Below are 21,445 nucleotides of genomic sequence, written 5' to 3'. Positions count from 1 at the left end.
AGTCGATCTCTCGCCTCGCAGGTATCCGGAGCGGGCGGGGTTGGTGCTGCTCGGAGCCGGGCGGGCGGGCGCCATGAAGCGCTCTCTGTGGCGGCTGTGCCAGTCGCGGGAGAAGGCGGCCACGTCCAGCGCCTACCAGGGAGTCGTCTGCGAGGCCGATGCCGCTTCCGTTGCCTCGCAGGATGTCTTCAAGGTGCGTGGGGACGACGGTCCCTTGGGGAGGTGTAGAGACCGAGGGGGAAGAGCTGGCACCCGGGGCTGGGCTGTTTGTGCGGGACTCGGGCAAGATGGGCTGGCGGTGCTGGAGGGAGAGGGCTGTGAGGTGGACAGGTGGGGTTCTGGGGCAGCTGTGGGGGGCTGCTGATGGTTATGTTCCTGACAAACGTTCCTCCAAGAGATCCTTTTAGTGATCCTATTGAGGGCTATGCTCTCTCCTTGCTAATCTGAAGAGCTGCGCTGTGTTGACTGGAGGTTGATATGGCAATAAGTAGACTGTCTGCTTTGCTAAAGTGCCCCAAAAAGAAAGTTGAGATAAACTGTACTCATATAAAAGGAAAGGGAAATGTCACAGCCTTCGAACATGAAACTGCTGCTAGGCAGGATGCAGCCAGTGCCCACTTCCATAGAGAACAGGGCAAGAAGTGATGTATTCCTGTGCTGAGAGGGAGAGCTAGACCGATCTTTTGATAGTAGGAATAATTAAGCCAGTGAAGAGGTTGATAATGGTGCAAATGACAACCCATTCATAAAAATCTCCAAAGTTTCCTAAACAAGTATGCCAAAGAGCACAGATGGGCTTCATGACCTCAAGAGACTGTTTCCAACCGTGTTTTGTGTGCTGGCTGTAGTCTGAGGCAGCTGGACCTCTGCATGAGGTGGGATGGCACCGCTCCGAGGGTCATCTGTCCCTCTGGAGATGGTCATGAGGAGCAGGAAGAGCTGCTGCTGGGTAAAAGCCTTACTCTGCTTGTTTGTTTGTTTGTCTTTTGAACTACACAGAGCATCTAACTTTCTCTGTCCTTTCCTATTTTGTTAACGAAGCTCTGGGGTCTTATTTTTGGTGTTAGAAATTCTCGATGTGCAGTATTTCACCATATGTTGTCTTCCACTAGCAAGAAGTCCCAACTTAAACAGCCATGAAATGTGACCTAAATCAGAGGAAAGATTTAAAATTCATTACAACTAAAATTGCATTATAAAGTAAGGAGGATTACAAGATGGTTTGCCTGGTTGCCTGTATATATGGCTCTATAATAAAGTTTTCTTAAATAGATCTTTAGAGCGTGTAATATGTGTGTAGATATTTGTGTATATAATTGACCTCTGATTTTTATGGCCGTTGAGTCATTCTAATCACTCGTTTCATATTGGTATCACCTGCTTCCTATTAGCTTTCTCTAATTGCACTTTTGAAGCAGATGCTACCCCTGCATTTGGCCCCAATCTCCTAAATCTTTAAACACATTTGTAGCATCACTTGCATGAGTAACCTCAATGAGGTCAATGGGACTATTAAGCTGAAGGAAGTTAAACACGCGCTTAAGTGTTTGAATGAGCAGCCATATAAGGTATATTCAACCAATGACAGCAAAAAATTATTCAGTCTTTGTGGCTCAAGGGATCCTGTAGAAAAAGTTTTACTTTGTTTCTGTGTTTTTTTGTTTTGTTTTGTTTTTGCAGTCCAGGAGGGAACAGTCATTCTTTATTTTCTTGGTTTGTTTCCTTACTCTTTTTGAGCAGGGTTGCATAATTTTGGTATGCATTTTTCTCTTTTTTTCTCCCATTTCTTAAGATTCCTTTTTAATCTTTTTAATAACTTGTAATATTTTTTACTATCATTTTTCCATATATGCAAGTATAGTTTTTGAAACAATCTTAACTTTCTAGAGTGAGAATCAGCAGGTTTTGCATAGTGGGCTTTGGGTGCAAAGTGTAGCACCAGTGTTGTGTAAAGGTGCCAGACAGCTGAGCTGTCAGAGGATTTTTGTTGTAATCCAGCGTGAAGACACTGGATTGTTTCAGTCTGAGGAGCATCCCAATGGATGCTTTTAGGGTAGTGCTGTAAGCTGAAGATTTTATTGGTTGCTCTGACATACAAAAAAAGCATAGAAACCCAAGGGCTAAACTTGAAAGTCCAGCACATAATGTCAGTCTTTGCAGAAACATCCCAAAGAGGAGATTATTATTTTTTCCTCTCTCTTAAATTCATTTATTTGGCCACAGCTGCAGAGAGGTGTAGAAGAAAGTGATGACTTTTTTTTTTGTTAGAGTGATAGAAGGATCATCTTCACTGCAGAAGATGAAATAAGATATTCTAAATTACTTCAATTTTTGTTAATATTCATTCTGTTTCTCATCTGGGTGTGATTTGCTATCAGTTAAGTCAGTCTGAATTTTTCAGATCACTTGATCTGATCAGGATTTTTGTATTTTTTTTCATGAAAATAACTGAGAAAATTTGTGTCCAAAATAGGTGATTTCAGATGGAAGCGCCTGCAGGCTGCGAAGCTTCATTAAGAAGAACCGTTCTGGACTCACCAAAGTGGATGAATTAAATGCAACCCCATTGCACCATGCTGCTGAAGGAGGCCAAATAGAATTAATGCAGTTGATTATAGATGATTCTTCCTCTGAAGGTAATACATATCAACTATTTATCCAGCACAGTTTAAAAAATCAAAGTGTTTCTAATCCAGCTGAAGCTGGGTTGGTATGTGTTATGTTTCTACGTTCAAAAAGAGTTCAAGCTGTCACATTTCACAGTGTATTGGGTATGACTTGGGTCACCCTTATTGTTTTGTTAGTATTTGATCTCCATTGCAGTGATTTGATGCATCTTACTTTATTTGGGACTCAGATTTACAGCCTTCAGATATGGAAAAACTGTAATGCACCTACAGTAAGCCTGAGTATCTTCTTTATATGAATTATTTGTCTTTCTTTTTACATTTAAAACACTGGAAACTTTGAAGTAATTTTGTTTCTCATACTTGTCCTTCAAGTTGTTAATACTTCCAAATCAATTTAACACAGTTGAGTATTTTCTGATTGCACGTAAGTGATATAGACCTGTTTTAGTGGAGTTCTTATATCTTGTAATAAAACAGTCATCTTCAGTTGCAGTTACATTGGTTAAACTGCAGACACTTGGATACTACTAGCCTTGAGGAAGCACAGATGCTTCCTCCTTCCTCCACAGAAGTAAGGCTAAGTACAGAAATACCTTGAAGGAGGTAGTAGTTTGTTTCACTCTTGTTTATTTAACAATCGGGAAAGAAAAACATTTAATGAGCTACGTCATCTGAAGAAATGTAGGGAAGAAGTGTAGGGAGGATCATGGGGCCTTGATCGGTGGAAAAAAACACTTTCTGTGAAATGATGTTGTTTAACAGTCATTAGTCAGCATTATGGAACTGCCTAGAACTTCCAGTGCTAGGCTGAGAGCTACTGAGCAAACCAAATGGTACAGAAAAGTTTTTCTTATTTTTCCCTAAATGATGGCCAATATAATTTTAGATTATTTTGTCTGAAAAAAAAGGTTCTTTTCAGTACGTAATTTTTTGCCATAGAGTATTTTTTTGAAGTTTGTTTTCAAATGAAATCAATATATATGTAAAAAAAATAATAATAAAAAAGATCAGTTTTATAATTGACATGAACTGTGTTACATCTCAGTAGATACTTTAATCATCCCCTAAATTTGCAGGCAGTTTTTTATTGTCTCATATTTTAATTATTTGCACTCACTTGTTCTGTGTGGCCTCTGAAGCGGTGGCTGCAACATCAAAGAAAATAGGAAAGAGGCAAGGAAAGAGGTAAACCAAGAACTCTGGAGGTAAAAAAGATGATATATAATACTGGGCAAGAAATAGACAGGTGTTTCATTCTTCCCATTCTTCTCCTATTATAATTACAGAAGATCTAATAAAAAGATTTATTGCTGTTTCCTAATGTTATTAGGCTTCCTCTGTGCAATCTTAGTATACTAAATTTTTATATTTTTATATATTTTTAGTAGAAAAATATTTCATTTTGTGTTATTTTTCTCTCACCAATACACTATTTTCAGCACAATGTTTAATTTAACGTATCATATTATGTGAAATGTCATCTTTCTCTTTTCTTCTTTAAAGAAGCATGCTAGCACTGATCTAAACCTTTGCTGAAAACGCTTTATTTCTACAGAGTGATTGTAGCACTTGATGATTTTTCTGTCTTTTGTTTTGTTTGCTCTCCTTTAATCTAGTATTAAATGTGATGGATTCTTCTGGAAACACCCCACTGCACTGGGCTACAAGGAAAAACCAGGTTGAAAGTGTTCGTTTACTTCTCAGTAGAGGAGCCAACCCAAACATTCTCAACTCCAATATGATGGCACCTTTGCATATGGCTATACAGTCCCTGCATAATGAAATTGTCAAGGTAAGTCTAAAGTCCACATAAATATGCAGACTTGATAAGCAGCTCAGCAGCACCTGTGTGTAGAACATTAAGACCTTGTTTATATATACTGTATCCTGGATGTAGCTCCTCATATGCTTTGTTTGGCAAACATATGTAACATACAATGCTTGTATAAAGGTTTGGGTCTTCTTAGGACAGAGACTAAAAAAAATGTACTGATTTTACGTAATCTGATATTTGTGTTATTGTAATAGTTTCATAGAGAATTCTTTAATTTTTTCTGAACCCAATAACTTTTTCAAAATAGGTTTTTTTAAAACATTTATTTATTTATTGGTCATGTGACTGTGTAGAGTGAGAATGGTTTCATTCCGTATGTGGTATTTGGATAAGAGCTTAGAATTTGTAAAGTTACTGAATTTGCTAGATGAATGCAACTGTAATATACACATAAAACTTTTAAGGCAATCTGGAGTTATTTGCAATATTTATCTTGGCTAGTCAGCTGTCTACCATAAACAATTTTATTCATCTGTTTTCACCAGCATTTTTCACCTGCATATTTTCACATTCATTCTCATTTTTAATTTCCTCTGCTTTTGCATTTTTAGCTGTTTCCATGCAAAGTAAACAACTAAAGTAATGGAATAGACTTTTGTTGTTGGGTTTTGCTTATGGTTGATAGCGTGTTTTCTTAAATGTCTAGATTTTGGTCCAGCATAGCAGTACAGACGTTAATTTGGAAGGTGAAGCAGGAAACACACCTATAATAGTAGCATGTTATAAGGACAATCCTGAAGCACTTACATTTCTGGTAGGTATAATTATCACACCTTTAGATGTGATTCAGTTTGTCTTGATACAGTGTTACTCTATTACGTTGTTCTTTGTTTAAGGAAGGGAAGGGTGATCATGGACTCAACACTCAGGTTATTTTGCATAAGCATATGCATATGTGTGCTTCTTTAATGGGATAGCCTCATGTCATTCTTATCCATTAAATAAAGGCACTATAAGCTGGTAAAAAAAAATGGAATTCTGAATTTAAAAAGAACGTGTTTTTATTTTTTGTCTGAAATGCCAAGTGTTTTATCTATCCCTATGTCATTCTTTTCTACAGTTTTCATTTATATGCTTTTGGAGCATGAATAAAACTGTTCATGAAATACTTGGAAGCTGTTTGAAAAGACAGTAGGAGTGATTCTTAAGTACATTCTGCAGTCCCTGAGCTATATATGCTTTGGAAAAAATGAGATGTCATATTTTGTAGTTTAGAAAACTAGAAAAAATGTCAGAATGAAATGAATACTTAAATTCCTTCACTTGGTTATGGGACATATATGAAGAAGTATTGCCTGTTCTGTGGGGGAAAAAAAAAGATGATGTTTATGAGTAGGTTATTATTGTTAAGGCTACAAATGCACTTTAGTCTTTTAAGACCATATATAGGTGTATCTGAGTGTAAAACAGGAAAAAGATATCTTGAAGATAATAAAAAAAGAAAACTAAACAAAAAGAAGCACATCTATGTATAGATGTATGGAGGTAAGATATAAAATATGCCTGTATATTAACTTCATAACGCATGTGCAACACAAAAAAAGGAGACAGCTACAGCAAAGGCTGTATCTTTAACAATATATTTATTATTGAGAATTTTCTTTATGTCACTAAACTGTATCTAGGTATTAATTTTCAGATTGAGAATGGTGGAAAAATATGTAAACCAAACAAAACGGGATGCATGCCTATCCATGCTGCTGCATTTTCAGGCGCAAAAACATGTATGGAAATCCTTTTAAAAAAAGGTAAATACTTTTGTTCAAAAGTGGCCAGTATGATTCATTATTTGTAGTAATTTACTGCTTTACATTTCAAAGAACTGTGAACAAGAACTGAAACAGTGATTAAACTTAAAACAACTTAATGCTATTATTCCCATGGGCAGTGCATGCTAGTAACTGTTGTAGAACTGTGGCTGTGTTCCTAAACGTGTGACCATCTGTTGTTTAATGAAAGGTTTGAAAGGGTTCATGTTCTGAGTGGGAGAATATTGTCTCACAGTTAATTTTCTTGCCATTTAAAAAAAAAAAAAAAAAAAAAAAAAAAAGATTGCTTCTGTTATTCCGTCCTTGCTATAAAAATTGAAATTTATTTTCATCTCTCAGGTGAAGAATTGGGTCACTCAGCTAAAACTCACATTAATTTTACCAATAATGGGAAGTGCAGTCCACTTCATTTGGCAGTTCAAAGCGGAGACTTGGAAATGATAAAAATGTGTATTGAATTTGGAGCCCAAATTGATCTAAAACAGGTAAACATTGCAATAGAGTGGAATATAGTTTTGATAGAAGTTCAGTGTCTCTGAAACTCAGAATAGTATGATTAAAGAATAACATAATTGTAGCCTGTTGTATTTTCCAGTATAATGCCTAGGGAGCAGCAAATGAGAAAAGGTCTCTAGTTCAAAACAGATAAAATGGCTAGCTTCTTTACATAAATTACATAGGATAATGGGAAAGCTTTGTATGAATTCAAAATGCATTTGAAGAATACCATAGCAGAAAAGATCTGCTCATAACTACTGAATACATTCCCTCATCCTACATTCTGTCTGACTCAGGAAATCCTTGAGTCTTAAATAGATGGAATCTGGGAGAGCACTCTGTGAATTGTCACAGTGGTACAGCCATCTTCACAAATTCTTTACCTGCTGTCATCCCTTGCCAGATACTGAGTCTCTGACCCATTATCACCATTTTTTGTGTATTCTTTGCCTTGCCCTGGCCTTTATAGTTTTGTGCTTGCATACTTAGACAAATTTGTAATACTAGTGCTGCACTGTGATACTGTTGGTGTAATGACCTGCTCCAAGCTTCATGTTGAGTAGACAGTTCTGAAAATATCTGACATTCAAATTATTTGCAAGGCTGAAATCAACTTATGAGAGCAGAGATACCACAGTATAGCTTTTATGTATTTGTTTCTTTGAACACACAACTTTTGAGTGACATGGTTCATGCTGACCATTTTGCAGTAAGTAACCATTTTACAAATGTTTATGGAGTTGTGAAAAAGCCCATTCCAATGTAGTGACTGAAGTTTCCAGTTCTGAAAAGCACAAAGACAAGATCCTCAGGCATGTATCAAAGCTAGTTTGTCCTACTTAGCTAAATGAAATCATGATTTGGCAAATCTCATTCAAATCGTTTACTTAATGTTTAATAATTTTTATGACTCTTCAGATTGTAATAGTTTAATAGCTTACTAGTCCCAGTCATTTTTATGAACCCTGCAGAAAATTACATTTAAGAAACACTTCTAAGGAAGATAAGGAAGTCAAAATCATAAAGAACAATGTGTTTTCTTTATTACACATTACAGAGGCAGTTTTGTTTGCTTATTCATTTGTCTGCCTATTGTTTTTCTGTAGTTTTCCTTTGCTTCATCTCTTCCATTTAAGGATGCTATGTGTGTTTCTTGATTAATCAGGTACAAAACATTGTTGAGATTCAGGATCACATATTCTAGGGGCTTGGTATAGGATAATAACAAGCTTTGTAGTAATTCTTTAAACTCTTTACTTTTTTTCTGGTGTTAAATATATCTTTAGAGTTTTGCTATTGTAGTTAAAGACTGAAGTTTTATCATGTATCTCCTGAATTCCTATGCATAAATCCTGGACTAGATTGCTAGCATCTTTAGTTGGTTGTAGACTAAGTTGACTTGGAATGTTACTTTATTTTCCTATTTACAGAATGAAAAATGCACAGCACTTCATTTTGCTGCCACTCAAGGAGCAACTGAGATTGTAAAGTTAATGATGTCATCCTATGCTGGTGATGAATCCATTATTGATGCTGTAGATGGCAATAAGGAAACATTGCTTCACAGGTAGGAGGCTGCTCTACCAGACTTCAGTGGCATAATATTTTTGGTTAGTCTTTTACAGCATCCCTGGCAATTTATAAAGTATACTTGGATACACCCTTCCACATGTATTGGAACTTAACCATCTCCCATCCTTTTGAGATTGTACAGTATGAATGTGTCTGCAATTTGATCAGGATGTTGAAGATTTTGGTGCTGCTACCAAAATTAAAACAGCATAGTTTAGTTACCTTGGATCATGCCCAAGAATGGCTACTAACAGTTTGTACTGAAAATTTACTCCAGTAAAAAAAAAGAAAGTGACGTATGTATTTGCTAACAGCTTCTGAGGTTGTGCAACAAATGTCCTCAGCTAGCGAGGCTTATGTTCTCCACAAAGTAAGTGAAAAAGAATATAAACTGTTTAAAAAGAAAAAAAAAACAAAAAACAACTTACATTCTTTTCTTTCTCCCCAAAAATGTTTTATACCTGTTCAAGTACAAGTAGATAAACTTCTCTGTGACTGCAAAGTTGGAGATAGTGTTCCTGTATAGAGTAGCCCTCTAGACATCTAGTCTTTCTTAGTCCATTTGAAATCAGAGCATGAAGTTGTGGAGGAATATCCTCAATCGTCTTCAGCAAGAAGTCGCTTCTTTAGATGTGCTGGCTACCGTCTATATGGAAGATACTACCTTTTAGAAATTGATGTAGTTGCACTCTGTTTAAGTAAATCATCATAATTTTATGATGTTTTTCTACAAGGAGTTTATTGACATTAAGTAGGGGAAAATTGGAAGCAGTAGAATCATAGAATTACAGAATATCTCATGTTGGAAGAGACTCACAATGATCAACAAGTCCACCTCCTTGGCTCCACATGTGACTACCTAAAAATTAAACCGTATGTCTAAGAGCATTGTCCAAATACTTCTTAAACGCTGGTAGTTTGGTGCTATGACCTGGCGAGCCTGTTTAAGTGTGCAACCACACTTTGGTTAAAAACCTTTTTCTGATATCCAACCTGACCCTCCCCTGATGCAGCTCTGTGCTGCTTCCTCCAGTCCTGTTGCTCTCACCAGAGAGAAGAGCTCAGCGCTGTGCGTCCACTCCTCTTGAGAGGAAGGCTTTGACCATGACAGTAGAGATTATCGTTCTTCAGAACATGGTATAACGTGCAATCATTCCAAGATAACTAAAGAAATTAAAAGGGATGTGTTTCGTGAAGTTAAAATAAGGTTTGAGTATGCTTGGAAATGCTACTGCAATAGAGCATTACTGAAGACCAAGTGATGAAAGCATGCAAAAAAATAAATAAATAAAATAAAAAAAATTGTGCAGGCCCACTGTAACCCTACTGCTTAATAGATAACTGATCTCATATCCATGGAAGCAATTGTCCTGGGAAAACCTTTGGACCAAAAAGAATGGTATTTTTTTGGCTCCACGTGTCTGTGAAACTTTGGAAAAATGTAGTGTCAAGAATCATCAAACAGATGGAAATTCAATTGAATCTCTCTGAATATAACTAAACTGAAAAGGGGTGTTAATTTGTTGAGAAGTGAAGGAGTCATGAAGTATAGGCTGGACATGATCCATTCACATTCCTACTGTCATATTTCCATCTAAGAAATTAATAAAATGTTTTTAGTCTCTTTTTGGGCACCTGGAAATTTATTTTGAGTTTGTGTGAGGCATTCAGCATTTGTGTCTGACTTGAGAGTTCTGCTAGAGATAACAGAAGCATATCTACTTATTTGGAACCATGAAACAGCTTTTCAAATATGTCTTTTAATAATCGATTCTACCTATAGCATGTTCTGTGTTATTACCTCCCTTAATACTAAGAGAACTGTTATCTTTGAGTTATACTACAGCATTAGAACTATCCTTCTCTGTTGCTCATTGAGTAGAAATACTTAATAGAGGTCTGACTTTAGAATGTGTGAATTAACTGTGCTGTATTTCCTTTTTTACACTTTCTTTTAAAAAACAAGAACACAATTCAGTATCTTGTTCTAGAATAAAGCCTGGTATTTTTCCATGCATACAATCAGCTTTCTAAATTTTTTGGTAAATTAACAAATGTCACCACCATTTATGTCAGGTGGTATATTACAATAATTTTTCTTACATTTCTCAAGTAGACCTGTCTGCTACAGTCAGAATGGAGTGTTAGCTGAATCTTTACTACTTTAACTCTTGTTCTCATACTCTTAAACTATCAGTAAAGTGGATATGATGCTCAAGTTCTGCATGGAATGATTCAAGTCTGAAGCTTATGGAATTCTTTAATGAATGTGTGTGGTACAGACAAAAATCTGACATACGAAATGACTGGTTTGATTAAAAACCAGTGTATTGGTTGAACTGAACTTAGTTTAAAAATGAAACTCCATGACAAAAATAGAAATAATTTATTAAAATGGATTATTCAGTACAGGTATTTCTCTGTCTCTTTTTATATATATATACACTACTGAATGGAGAAAAATTGTACCCTATGGTTTGAAAATTCGTTGTCTAATATTACTGTAACTTTGCAATTTTTTCTTCACAGGACGGCCTTGTTTGATCATTATGAACTGGCAGAGTATTTGATTTCAATGGTAAATATTTAATTAAGTGATATGTTTATACGGATTATTGCAGTCTATTACTATAGGTCTGCATAGAGAAATTCATAAAGGAGAATGTTTTCTTAGGCATACATTATTTATTTCTATATATATTTCATAATACGTAAGTGACAGCTACAGTACAGTGCTATTAAGGCTCCATAACAGCTTCTGAAAGTTACAGAGAATAAAAGGTTGCATTTTTATTTCCATTTTTCTTGCTTAGAAAATGTTCATAAACATTTCTTAGCAGATATGACAGACTGGTTTAGGCACCCTCACTTTTGTGGTTTTAAATATGAAGTAAATCTAAATTTGCATTGAATTCAGTCTGCTTTCTCAAGAAGTCCTTTGTCTAATGTACATATGTATAATTGTTCTGGGATCACAAAACCATATAATGAACCATAGTTATGGATGATCCAGAAATATGTCGTACTCTGAGTGGTCTGGTTATATTTTTGCCCTAAGTAATTATGGGGGAGAAAAAGAAAAAAATTGGGATGCTTCTGGCTATGTTCCAAGTGTCCATTAACACCAATTAAACTAAGGCTCATGTAACCACTATAGGCATTGCTGCGTTTGTAGAGAAAACTTTCAGAAGTCAGCAGACTTTTCCATTTTAAGACTGCTAATATTCTTTTCTCTTAATTTCTTGATAATTACATTAAAAACAATCCTATGCAGATTTTTGTACTTTCCAGGTTTCTCTTGCAGGGATTTGGCTTAGTCAAAAATAGATGTGGTGCTTATTTTTATTCCAGATGTGAAATGGTGAGATTTGACTGCTTAAGCTTGGCTGACAAAGCAACCTGTCTACAGAAGTTATTACTTGACAACCTGTGCCTGTATTTCTCGCATGTGTCAGTTTGTGTGACTAAGTATAAAAGGGGAATGTCTTTCCCATATAAGAACAGATTTTTTCTTGAGAACAAAGTTAAATGCTTTGAGTGTCACTTTGACTATTTTGGCCTCTTTTCCTATAGTCTGTGATGAGGGTTTTGAGGCTTTAGGGCTGTTTATATTTGCCCTGTCTGGGAATGGACCAAAATATGTCAGTCAGTGTTAGTGTGGTGCAGCACATGCAATCTGTGCTTCTTGGGCTCCTGGCAAGATAACTAGGTACCTCTTATGCTGTGTGTGTATGAGGGGGCAAAAGAAAAGGTAGAGTGATTTTTACTGCTCAGAAGGAGTAGCAAAATGCAGTTCAGAATGGCTTTTGGCTTTAGTACAGAACACAATGTATTACATTGACTTACTTTATCTTATTTTTGGTACTTTTTGTGTTTTAAAATAAAAATCATTGTGAACACACACAGTGTTACGCGTAGCTCTTCTGGGTAAAAAATGTAAGATTATCTACACTGAACAAAATTGTCCAGGCATGCATTGTATGCACTTTTCATTTAAATTACACCAATTCTGTTCTGTAAGTACTTTCATTTATGTTTAACTAGTAAATATTAATTTATACATGCAAAATTAAAAGGAATTCAGAAACTAAATTTACAAATTGTTGATTCAGCTGTATTGTAAATATTGTAAACATATGTGTCAACATGGAAGTTACTCCCTACTGTGTTACACAGCATGAATACTGCTGAATTCATTTTGCTGAGGGAAGGTGTTAGCTGCAGGGACTCTGATAATAGCAATTTGGTGCCACTGTATTCACAGAAATCAATGAGTCACTTGGATAAACAGATCTCTATTGTTCCTTTGATAAATAAGAGTATTTTTCAGTTTGTCTGACCTTGTAGTAAGGTGAGTTGCAAAAAGGGTCCGCTGTGTATTACCCTCAAACATTTCATCAACATACACTGGAAGCTTCCTGTTCACTGTTGGTTGGTGAAGCATTGTGCATTTATTACATGCTTCTTACTACTATATTACAGGTTTTATTATCCTAGAAAGCAAATATTGATCATGATTATTATTAATTCTCTTTCAAATTAGAAATGGACCCAAAGATGATTTCAGTTAATGTTAAAACTCCAATTGATTTTTTTTTTTTAATGGGTAGCATCTGTAATAGAAATTTTTTTGGTGTACTTAGTTCACCTCATTCAATTTGACTTGCAACTCAATATCTAGTATCTACCACATCATAAAATATATATTTCATTATTTCATTTACTTGCATCATCATGCTCCCTTGCTGACAGGATTTTTTAGATAGGTACTTTTATGCTCATAATATTTTATTGATGTGACCATAGTGATACTGTGACCATAGTGACCGCAATTTCCTGCCATTATGAGCTTCATGTAACAATAGAAGAAAACCACCAAAACTGGGCTTTACTGCATTATCTCATTCCAGTCCTTCCACAGGAAGAAGGTCAGATTTTACTGTGTCCGGTTCTGGGCTCCCCAGTTCAAGAAAGACAGGGATCTGCTAGAAGGAGTCCAGCAGAGAGCCACAGAGATGATGAAGGGCCTGAAGCATCTCCCTTATGAGGAAAGGCTGAGTAACTTCGATTTATTCAGCCTGGGTAAAAGAAGACTGAGAGCAAATCTGATAAATGTTTAATAAATATCTGAAGGGAGGTGGGAAGCAAATGTATGAGGCCAGGCTCTTCTCAGTGGTGCATACCAATAGGACAAGGAGTAATGGTCTAAAACTTGAACACAGGAAGTTCCTTACTAATATGCAGAACTTCTTCACAGTAAGGGTGACAGAGCACTGGAACAGGTTGCCCAGAGAGGTTGCAGAGTCTCCTTCTGTGGAAATATTCAACACCCATCTGTACACCCACCTGTGAGACCTATTGTAGAGTATCTGCTTTAGCAGGGGGTTGAACTCAAGAATCTCTTGAGGTCCTTTCCAACCCCTGCAATTCTGTGTTTCTGTGAAATCAAAAATCTTAATTTCAGAGAACAGAAATGTGTTTGCTGCTGATATGGATGATGTGAGTTCAAAATTAACTGGGCTTGTGTAATTTATGGTAAATAATAAAAAATATAGATATATCAAGCTATACGGGTCAAACTCTACATGTCTAGGTGTATTGTTTCTTGAAGAGTGTTCATGTACAGTGGTTCAGAAGGGTTGCGTTCTGGTAATTGCTTAATACATAGGAAGACGTCACTCCAAAAGGCTGTAATTTTTATATTTTCCCAGAGTTTTAATCCCAGTGTTTTCAAGTTAAAGTCATATATTTTTTGAATATTCAAATGCATGAACAAATACCCTAATAAAATATCATGAGATGTAAATGCCGTATACCTAGAAGCAGGCCGCTCTTATTGTGACATGTAAATATATATAGACAGACAGACAGGGGACTAGGCTGTGGCTGTTACTTTGAAAACACTGTTTTCATATGAGGATATAACATGTTTTTTGAATTTACTAATCTGGAGTTACTAGGAATGACTAATACTGTGATGATGTACAGGGCAGCACCATTTTAAAATTGTATTTATTCAATATTCCTGATAATCTTGAAATTCTTTATTGCAGGGAGCAAATATTGATAGTGTTGACACAGAAGGTCGATCTCCACTTCTGTTGGCCACTTCTTGTGCATCATGGAAAATTGTGAATTTACTGCTCTCAAAAGGTACAAGAGAATGTGCACTTATGATATCCATCTTTTGACAGGGTTTGTAGTGTCAAAAATCTACATCCAGATTTCTCCTCAATTTTAATTCAGTACTTCAGCATACAGTCCAGGAGTAACTGCGTTTCACAGGTGGCCTTCCTGGAGATAAAGGAAAAATTAGAGAAGTGATTTCACCATTTTTCTTGTAGAGTAAACAGGTTGTAGAAAAGCCTTTAGGCTATTTTTCATGCCTCTCAAGGTAGAAGTAGCACTGGCACTTCATCATAGAATCATAGAATTGCACGGGTTGAAAAAGACCTTCAAGATCATCAAGTCCAACCTCAACTTAACCATTCCTTAGCAGTTCACAAAGCAGAACTGTGGAATAAATGCATGACTTATACAGACTCATGTTTCATACCAGAAATCAGTCTTTAAGTATTAAAGCCCATATTTCAAGTATTACCTGTGATTTTAAATAATCACAGTCACATCTGAATTTTTTTCAGTTGCTATGCCTTTTGTGCAGGCTATTTACTGTTAGTGTATTTCCTCTCGTAAAGAGTAACATAGTTGATTTTGTTAATAAACCTTGTAGTAAAGATTTTAAAGTTATAAAAAGGTTAAATTCTTTAATAGGGCTTTTTTTTCTTTTCTTTTTTCAAAAACTGACAAAAAAATCTCGTTTCCCAGTGCTTGTTTTATATAATGTTTTTTATGGATTACTCAAATAGTTTTGCCAGATAAAGTTCTTGTGACTTTGGAAGTAGTAAATAATTATTAAGACTGTACAATTACAATGGGAATTGACTGTAAACCCAACCCTAGAAGAAGTGATCCATCTGCATCTTTAAATTGCCTCTTGATCTGTGGATTCTCAGTGTATCTGAATATAAGTGCCCCACCTAAATCTTACTGCTATGATGAAATACAAAGTGCATATGCACAATGACATGTATAGATGAGTATTTGGGTTGTGTTGAGTTGGGTGTTTTTTTGCAAGTGAAGCAATGTCTTATGATGTTAACTTGAAATAATACTTGTTATTTTATAGATGTATTTTCAACATTTGTTCCTTTGTATTAAACATTATCAGTTGGTGCCAGGGGCCAGCAGTTTTGAAGTTGCTGATATTTATTTCCATGTTTATGTAGGAGCAAATGTATCATTAAAAGATCATCTTGGTCGGAATTTCTTGCACTTGACGGTACTACAGCCTGGAGGATTACAACATCTGAATGAGAAATTTCTACAGGTACAGTAGGCATTGATTTATATCTCTCAGTTGCCCTCACTAGGAAATGTAAAGAAGAAAACAACTACTTTTTTGATTTCAAATGTTAGTAGAAGTTTCTGGTGTTTGTTAAGTTGCCAAGTGTCACAGAGAATAGTATGAACAGGTACGTATCTCTCATGAAAATATTTCAAAGCCAATAATACAGTTTTCTTATTGCCAGGCAAAGGAATAACAAAATCCCATAAATTATTTTGCTGTTGAGGGATTGAATAGCTCAAGAGGTAGGCAATGAAATACAGAACTTTTTATTTCTGCTTTCCCAGTTTGCATGCAGTGAAACTAGGGGGCATACTCACATTCAGTCAAGCACTAGGACTTAAACATCTTACAGAATATTCTGCAGGAGTTTTCTGTGGACTACTGGACTGTAGTAAAGTCTCGGGTTTAGTTCTAAAAAGAATTTCAATTATGAATTTGGCTATGTTGAGGTGAACTCATATTGCTAGAACTCAAGCTTTCTTGAAAGCGTTAAGTTTGTTAACCTCCAGAGCTAGAATCTTTCGTGTGTGAATCATGAATAACAGATCTTATGACGTCTGCAGGACTTTATAAACAACTTTGATTGGTCGTGGAAGTGGATTTAACTTCCCTTTTCAACAGATGTAGAGAATGAGCCTTAAAAAAGAGTGATAACTCTGGTTTGTCTACATTGACTTTCTAATTATTGATCGTAATAATAAATCAAAGAGTGGAGCAGACTGTGAGAGGAGATTCTTAGTTGCGTTAAGAGGGAATATGTACAGGATGGTGTTAGGGTACGGAATAAAGCAGGGAAATAAGAGAGAAATAGGAATAAAAAATTATATTTTAGAACATTGAACCGGTGATTCCAGACAGCCAGAAGTTTTGCTGCTGAATACAGACTGTGTATAAACTACCTTTGCTTCTGTACAAGCTACCTGCTGCCAGCAACAAGTATGATGGTTGAATGGCAGCAAATAAAAATCTCCTGTATGATGTTTGTTCTGTGCCAAGTAAGGGCACAGATTGACAGGTTGCTGTGTTCTCCGAAGACTGATTCTGTTTAAAGATGATCGCCTGCTAATCAACAGATATTAAATGTTGTTACTGCATTTATCTTTTCTATATTTGTTTCTTGTTTTTAGATGCTGCCATTGTTAGAAACTGTTAGAAGCTGTGGAACATCAGTGATATAATTCTGTACTTTGTTTTTTTCTGGGGGTGACAGATGGAACATATTAAAAATCTCGTGGTGGATGAAGATAATGAAGGATGTACTCCACTGCATTATGCATGCAGACAAGGTGTGGCTCTCTCTGTAAATAATTTACTCAGCCTCAATGTGTCCATTTATTCGAAGAGCAGAGACAAGAAGTCACCATTACACTTTGCTGCCAGGTTAGTATAGTTTAGGCAATGGAATCAATGCCATTTACCATCAGTATTTCTTTGACATTAATTTCTGTGTTTGTCTTTCAAAGCTATGGCCGCATCAATACATGCCAACGACTTATAAGGGATATGAAAGACACAAGGCTTTTGAATGAAGGTGATAAGAAGGGAATGACTCCCCTTCATTTGGCAGCTCAGAATGGTCATGAGAAGGTCGTTCAGTTTCTTCTGAAAAGAGGGGCCCTTTTTCTCTGGTATGTGTTCAGGCTTCCATTCATTAAAGTAAAAAAGAGCTATCACCTTACTTTTTTTTTTTGTCTGTCAACTAAGTAACTAATACAATACAAATGTAAATACAATATATAAAAATAAATATTTTATGCATATAATAAATAATATTTACAAATATAAATATACAAATGTAAAAATACACTTACATACAGTAGTTGTAAAACTAAGGTGCTTGTATATCCCCCTGCCTTACACATAGAATCAAGGCTAGCTGTTAGCTAGAGATTTTAGTGCTGACAAAACTGAGGTTTCTCTAAATCCAGCTGAGGGAAGAATTATGAAATTTTTAATGGAAAAAGATTGTTTTAGAAATAATCATGTGAGCTTCACTGTTGTCATGTTCTGTTAGAGGTTTGTGTAAGAATTCTCAGGACTAGTGGTTCACAGGCAATTTGCCTTACACTCTGAGTACAGATTTCATTGGTCATTGGCAGCTTTCCACCCTGATTTCCAGTTTCCAAGACCAAATCTGTAAAACCAGGATCGAAAGATACAAGAAGTTTAAAGTCCTGTTACCCAGATACTCTGTAGAGTTATAACTCTCATGTCTTCTTCTTCCAAAGCCATGACAATCTACACTTCAGCTGCACCTTGGAGCTAGGGCTGTATATCTTCTGAAAAGATCCTATGAAAAGCAGGCCTGCCATAGTGTCAGTATTTATGACTGTGGAGATTCCACTAACTGAGCTGCTGAATCCCTAGAGGCATTCAAGGCCAGACTGGATGTCGTTCTGGGCAGCCTGGTCTAGTGGTTGGTGACCCTGCACATAGCAAGAGGGTTGAAACTAGATGATCATTATGGTCCTTTCAACCCAGGCCATTCTATGATTCTATGATTTTATGATTTCCAGTGTCCTTAGCTGGACTAGTCCACCTAGCTAGAATAGAGATGATGATTGTATGTGTTTGTGCACACAATTTTGTATGTACATATTTAGGCTTAATTTAGAATTAAAACAGACATGATTTGTTGAGATGAGCTGGTAAGTTCTGTGTGATAAAAGGCTTAATGAATTTTTTTTATACTAAGATGAAGTAATAGTAACCGGAATAGATTTGTGTGCTTGCAATGTTTTGTATATTCACTGTCTTTAAAAGCAAGATTCCACAGTATGGCTGTGATCTATGTCATACCTGTTGCCAGGTATTAGTAGCTGAATGTTGTGCCTGAGTCATTTTCTAAAAAAAAAATATATAAAAAAATAAAATAAAGGGCACAGTGCATGCATATATGTAAAAAGAGAGAGAGAAAAGAGAGAGTCGGACCTGCATACTTTTATTGACTTGAACGTTTTACAGCAAACTGATGCATTGATAATCGTGTAGTTGCTGACGGAAGGCATGGAAAATGTACAGTAGTTGTGAGTCAGAGGACAAGGCAATTAAATTTGTTTGAAAAGAATGAAGGACTTTTGCATTTATAATGAGGATTTTTATATCTTCTATATGTAAGTGACTATAAAGGCTGGACAGCCCTGCACCATGCTGCCTTCGGAGGATACACTCGCACAATGCAGATAATATTGGATACTAATGTGAAATGTACTGACAAAGTGGATGAAGAAGGGGTATGTTATCACATAATGTAATCTGTTTGTCATCTTCTGTTACTTATAAAGCATATGCTGGAGGTATACAATTAGTAGATTTTATTACATTATTACATATATTCTATATAAAGTCAATATATATTTCACCACTATTTATCATGTAGAGTAGCTTATTAGTAATGAAATTATTATCTAGGTCTTAATTGTGAGAAACAATGAAAAGCATGAATAGAGTAACGGAATACATAAAATACCAAATATGTTGGACTTGTCCCTCTTGCTCCCTTTACAATGCAGCAGTACTTTCATTGTGTAGTGAAAGCATTGGTAATTAAATTTTAAAAATTCATACAGATTAAAAGAAATCAAACTTCAACTCATCAAATCATCAACTCATCAAATCAAACTCATTAACATACTGTTTGAGATTTACCTGTACTGCACACTAATATTGAACAGATACCGTCATTTTTACATATCTGTCCCTCACCGTTTGTTAGCTATAAAAATTAAAGGTATCACTGGATTGGCCTTTCTTACCTACAGCTGAGTTTTCTCTTTTAATGTAATGCTGTTGTGACTGTAAAACTAGAATAAAGACCTTGTCCATATCAAAATCTCTATGACAGTATTCTACTGTTTAATTTTGCCATTAGAGGTATTCAGGACTTGTAACTGAGCATCATGAGGCTTTTCAGTGTGGGAAAGAAGGATGGAAATATACATAATTTCTAAAATGTGCCTTACTGTTGCATTGCTGTCGTACTTTTCTTCACAGAACACAGCTTTGCACCTGGCTGCAAAAGAAGGACATGCAAAAGCGGTAAGGTTACTTCTTGACTATGGTGCAAAAATTCTGTTGAACAAAGCAGTAGCTTCGTTTTTCCATGAAGCAATACACAACAGGAGGAAGGATGTAGTGTCAACTGTCATTCTGCACAAAAGGTAGGATACACAGAAAATGCTTTTTGAATTTATTTTTCCTTTTTTTATTGTTTTTGATTTTGTTTTAAGTGAGATTTAGCCTTGAAATCCTGCTGTTCAATGAGTTCTTATTTTGAAATTTCAGATATTGATTTATACTCCAATGAGAGTTAATAAATCTTGTTATGTGAAGTTAGTTGGTGTGTTCTTTTTCATACTAGATTGAGTATTCAGATTCTGGGGAAGGTAAACAACCAAACACAAAAGCATATGTAGGCACATGTGAATTAAGTAATCCTTCCCGTGTTTTCCCTCTTCGTACGTGTATAATTTAGCCTCTTGACATAATGTTTCAATACCTACAGACTTTTAATCAAAAGATAAGCTAAATACCATTCAAGAGAATTAATTCAAAATTGTTGTTTCAAATGTGTTACAAATATTTTAGAATGTGGCAGTTCAACTACAGTTTAGAGTATTTTATATTAGAATATAATCAAGTTCTGTTCCAAGATGGAAACATTTCACTGTTGACTGATGAACACATCTTTTGGTAAATGCTGAAGGAACACTGCCTGTATTTTGCAGTACTTACTAGTATTCATACCATCTTGCAATCCAAGATTCCAGCTTTAGTTAAGTTCCCTGTGGAGTACAAAGAAAGACACCTATTCTTGAGAAGGTCTTAGCATAGTTGACACATTTTTGTTTAATTGATAACAGAATTAAATATGAATCATTCTCAAAGAAGCATCTCGAGAACTGTTACTCAGTTACAGCTGATTTTCTTCTTGATAGTATATAAACTTATTATGTATTGTGATTTGCAAGATAATATCTAAAATAAAACTCAAATAATCCCAAACAAGTTTAATTTAAAAAAGAAGCAACTAATTCCTCTTCAATAATTTCAATTTATTTTTGCAGGTGGGAAGAAGCTGTTCTGACATTCTCTCACTATTCTAGTGCCAATAAATGTCCTTTGCTGGAAATGATTGAGTATCTTCCTGATTCATTTAAAGTAAGTTTACTGCTCATTTTAAAGACACAGCTGCACAAAAAACCTCAAACTTAGTTACATTGCATCATTTACCATTATTTTTCTAATGTTGTCTTCAATAACATGGATTATTATAAAATAAAAAAACATAAATTCATAAGTTTATTTAGTTGTGTTTTAGTGATAGTTTCAGGCCTGCCTGGTCTCTTGAATTTCTTTAGAAATAGAAAAAGATCTTAGCTTCCTGAGCAAAATGGAGTGATGAAAGCAGCCTTGCTGTGTATTATATATAGTGTATATATTTAAAAGGATTATAAAAATGATGAAAGTTAGAGGAGAATTGGTTTCAAAGCTATTTGAGGTAATTTCACCTTCTGAGTTAACTCTTAAATCAAGCTAGAGAAAAGTTTTGTTTTGTTTTAATTAAAATTGCTTGCTATGTATATATTCAAAAATGCTTTCCATTTTATACCTTTAAACTAACATACAGCCTTGTGAACTGCATAATTTCATTATTTAACTCCTATATGTAAACTTTGGAATTCTGTGTATATATAACATACACCATATAACCTGACTGAATCATCACTTC

At 35.5% G+C, this 21,445-nt stretch overlaps 1 protein-coding gene across 1 annotated transcript in view; it reads left to right on the top strand.

The window, feature by feature from the left end:
* The window catches only part of TRPA1 (transient receptor potential cation channel subfamily A member 1), a 35,074-nt gene continuing 13,629 nt past the window's right edge, over positions 1 to 21,445 (top strand). The window contains exons 1-15 of the mRNA NM_001318460.2: positions 1 to 193; positions 2,474 to 2,636; positions 4,247 to 4,422; positions 5,111 to 5,218; positions 6,104 to 6,212; positions 6,573 to 6,718; positions 8,162 to 8,298; positions 10,833 to 10,881; positions 14,357 to 14,456; positions 15,593 to 15,693; positions 16,925 to 17,094; positions 17,178 to 17,342; positions 18,833 to 18,947; positions 19,708 to 19,874; positions 20,781 to 20,874. Of these exons, the coding sequence (NP_001305389.1) occupies positions 74 to 193; positions 2,474 to 2,636; positions 4,247 to 4,422; positions 5,111 to 5,218; positions 6,104 to 6,212; positions 6,573 to 6,718; positions 8,162 to 8,298; positions 10,833 to 10,881; positions 14,357 to 14,456; positions 15,593 to 15,693; positions 16,925 to 17,094; positions 17,178 to 17,342; positions 18,833 to 18,947; positions 19,708 to 19,874; positions 20,781 to 20,874 (1,920 nt within the window). The 5' untranslated portion in view covers positions 1 to 73. The remainder of the gene's footprint in view (positions 194 to 2,473; positions 2,637 to 4,246; positions 4,423 to 5,110; positions 5,219 to 6,103; positions 6,213 to 6,572; positions 6,719 to 8,161; positions 8,299 to 10,832; positions 10,882 to 14,356; positions 14,457 to 15,592; positions 15,694 to 16,924; positions 17,095 to 17,177; positions 17,343 to 18,832; positions 18,948 to 19,707; positions 19,875 to 20,780; positions 20,875 to 21,445) is intronic.

Source organism: Gallus gallus, chromosome 2 (genome assembly GCF_016699485.2).
Source record: "Gallus gallus isolate bGalGal1 chromosome 2, bGalGal1.mat.broiler.GRCg7b, whole genome shotgun sequence".
NCBI lineage: Eukaryota > Metazoa > Chordata > Aves > Galliformes > Phasianidae > Gallus > Gallus gallus.
The sequence above is the reverse complement of the archived record's forward strand: the minus strand, read 5'-3'. Positions and strand labels throughout refer to the sequence as shown.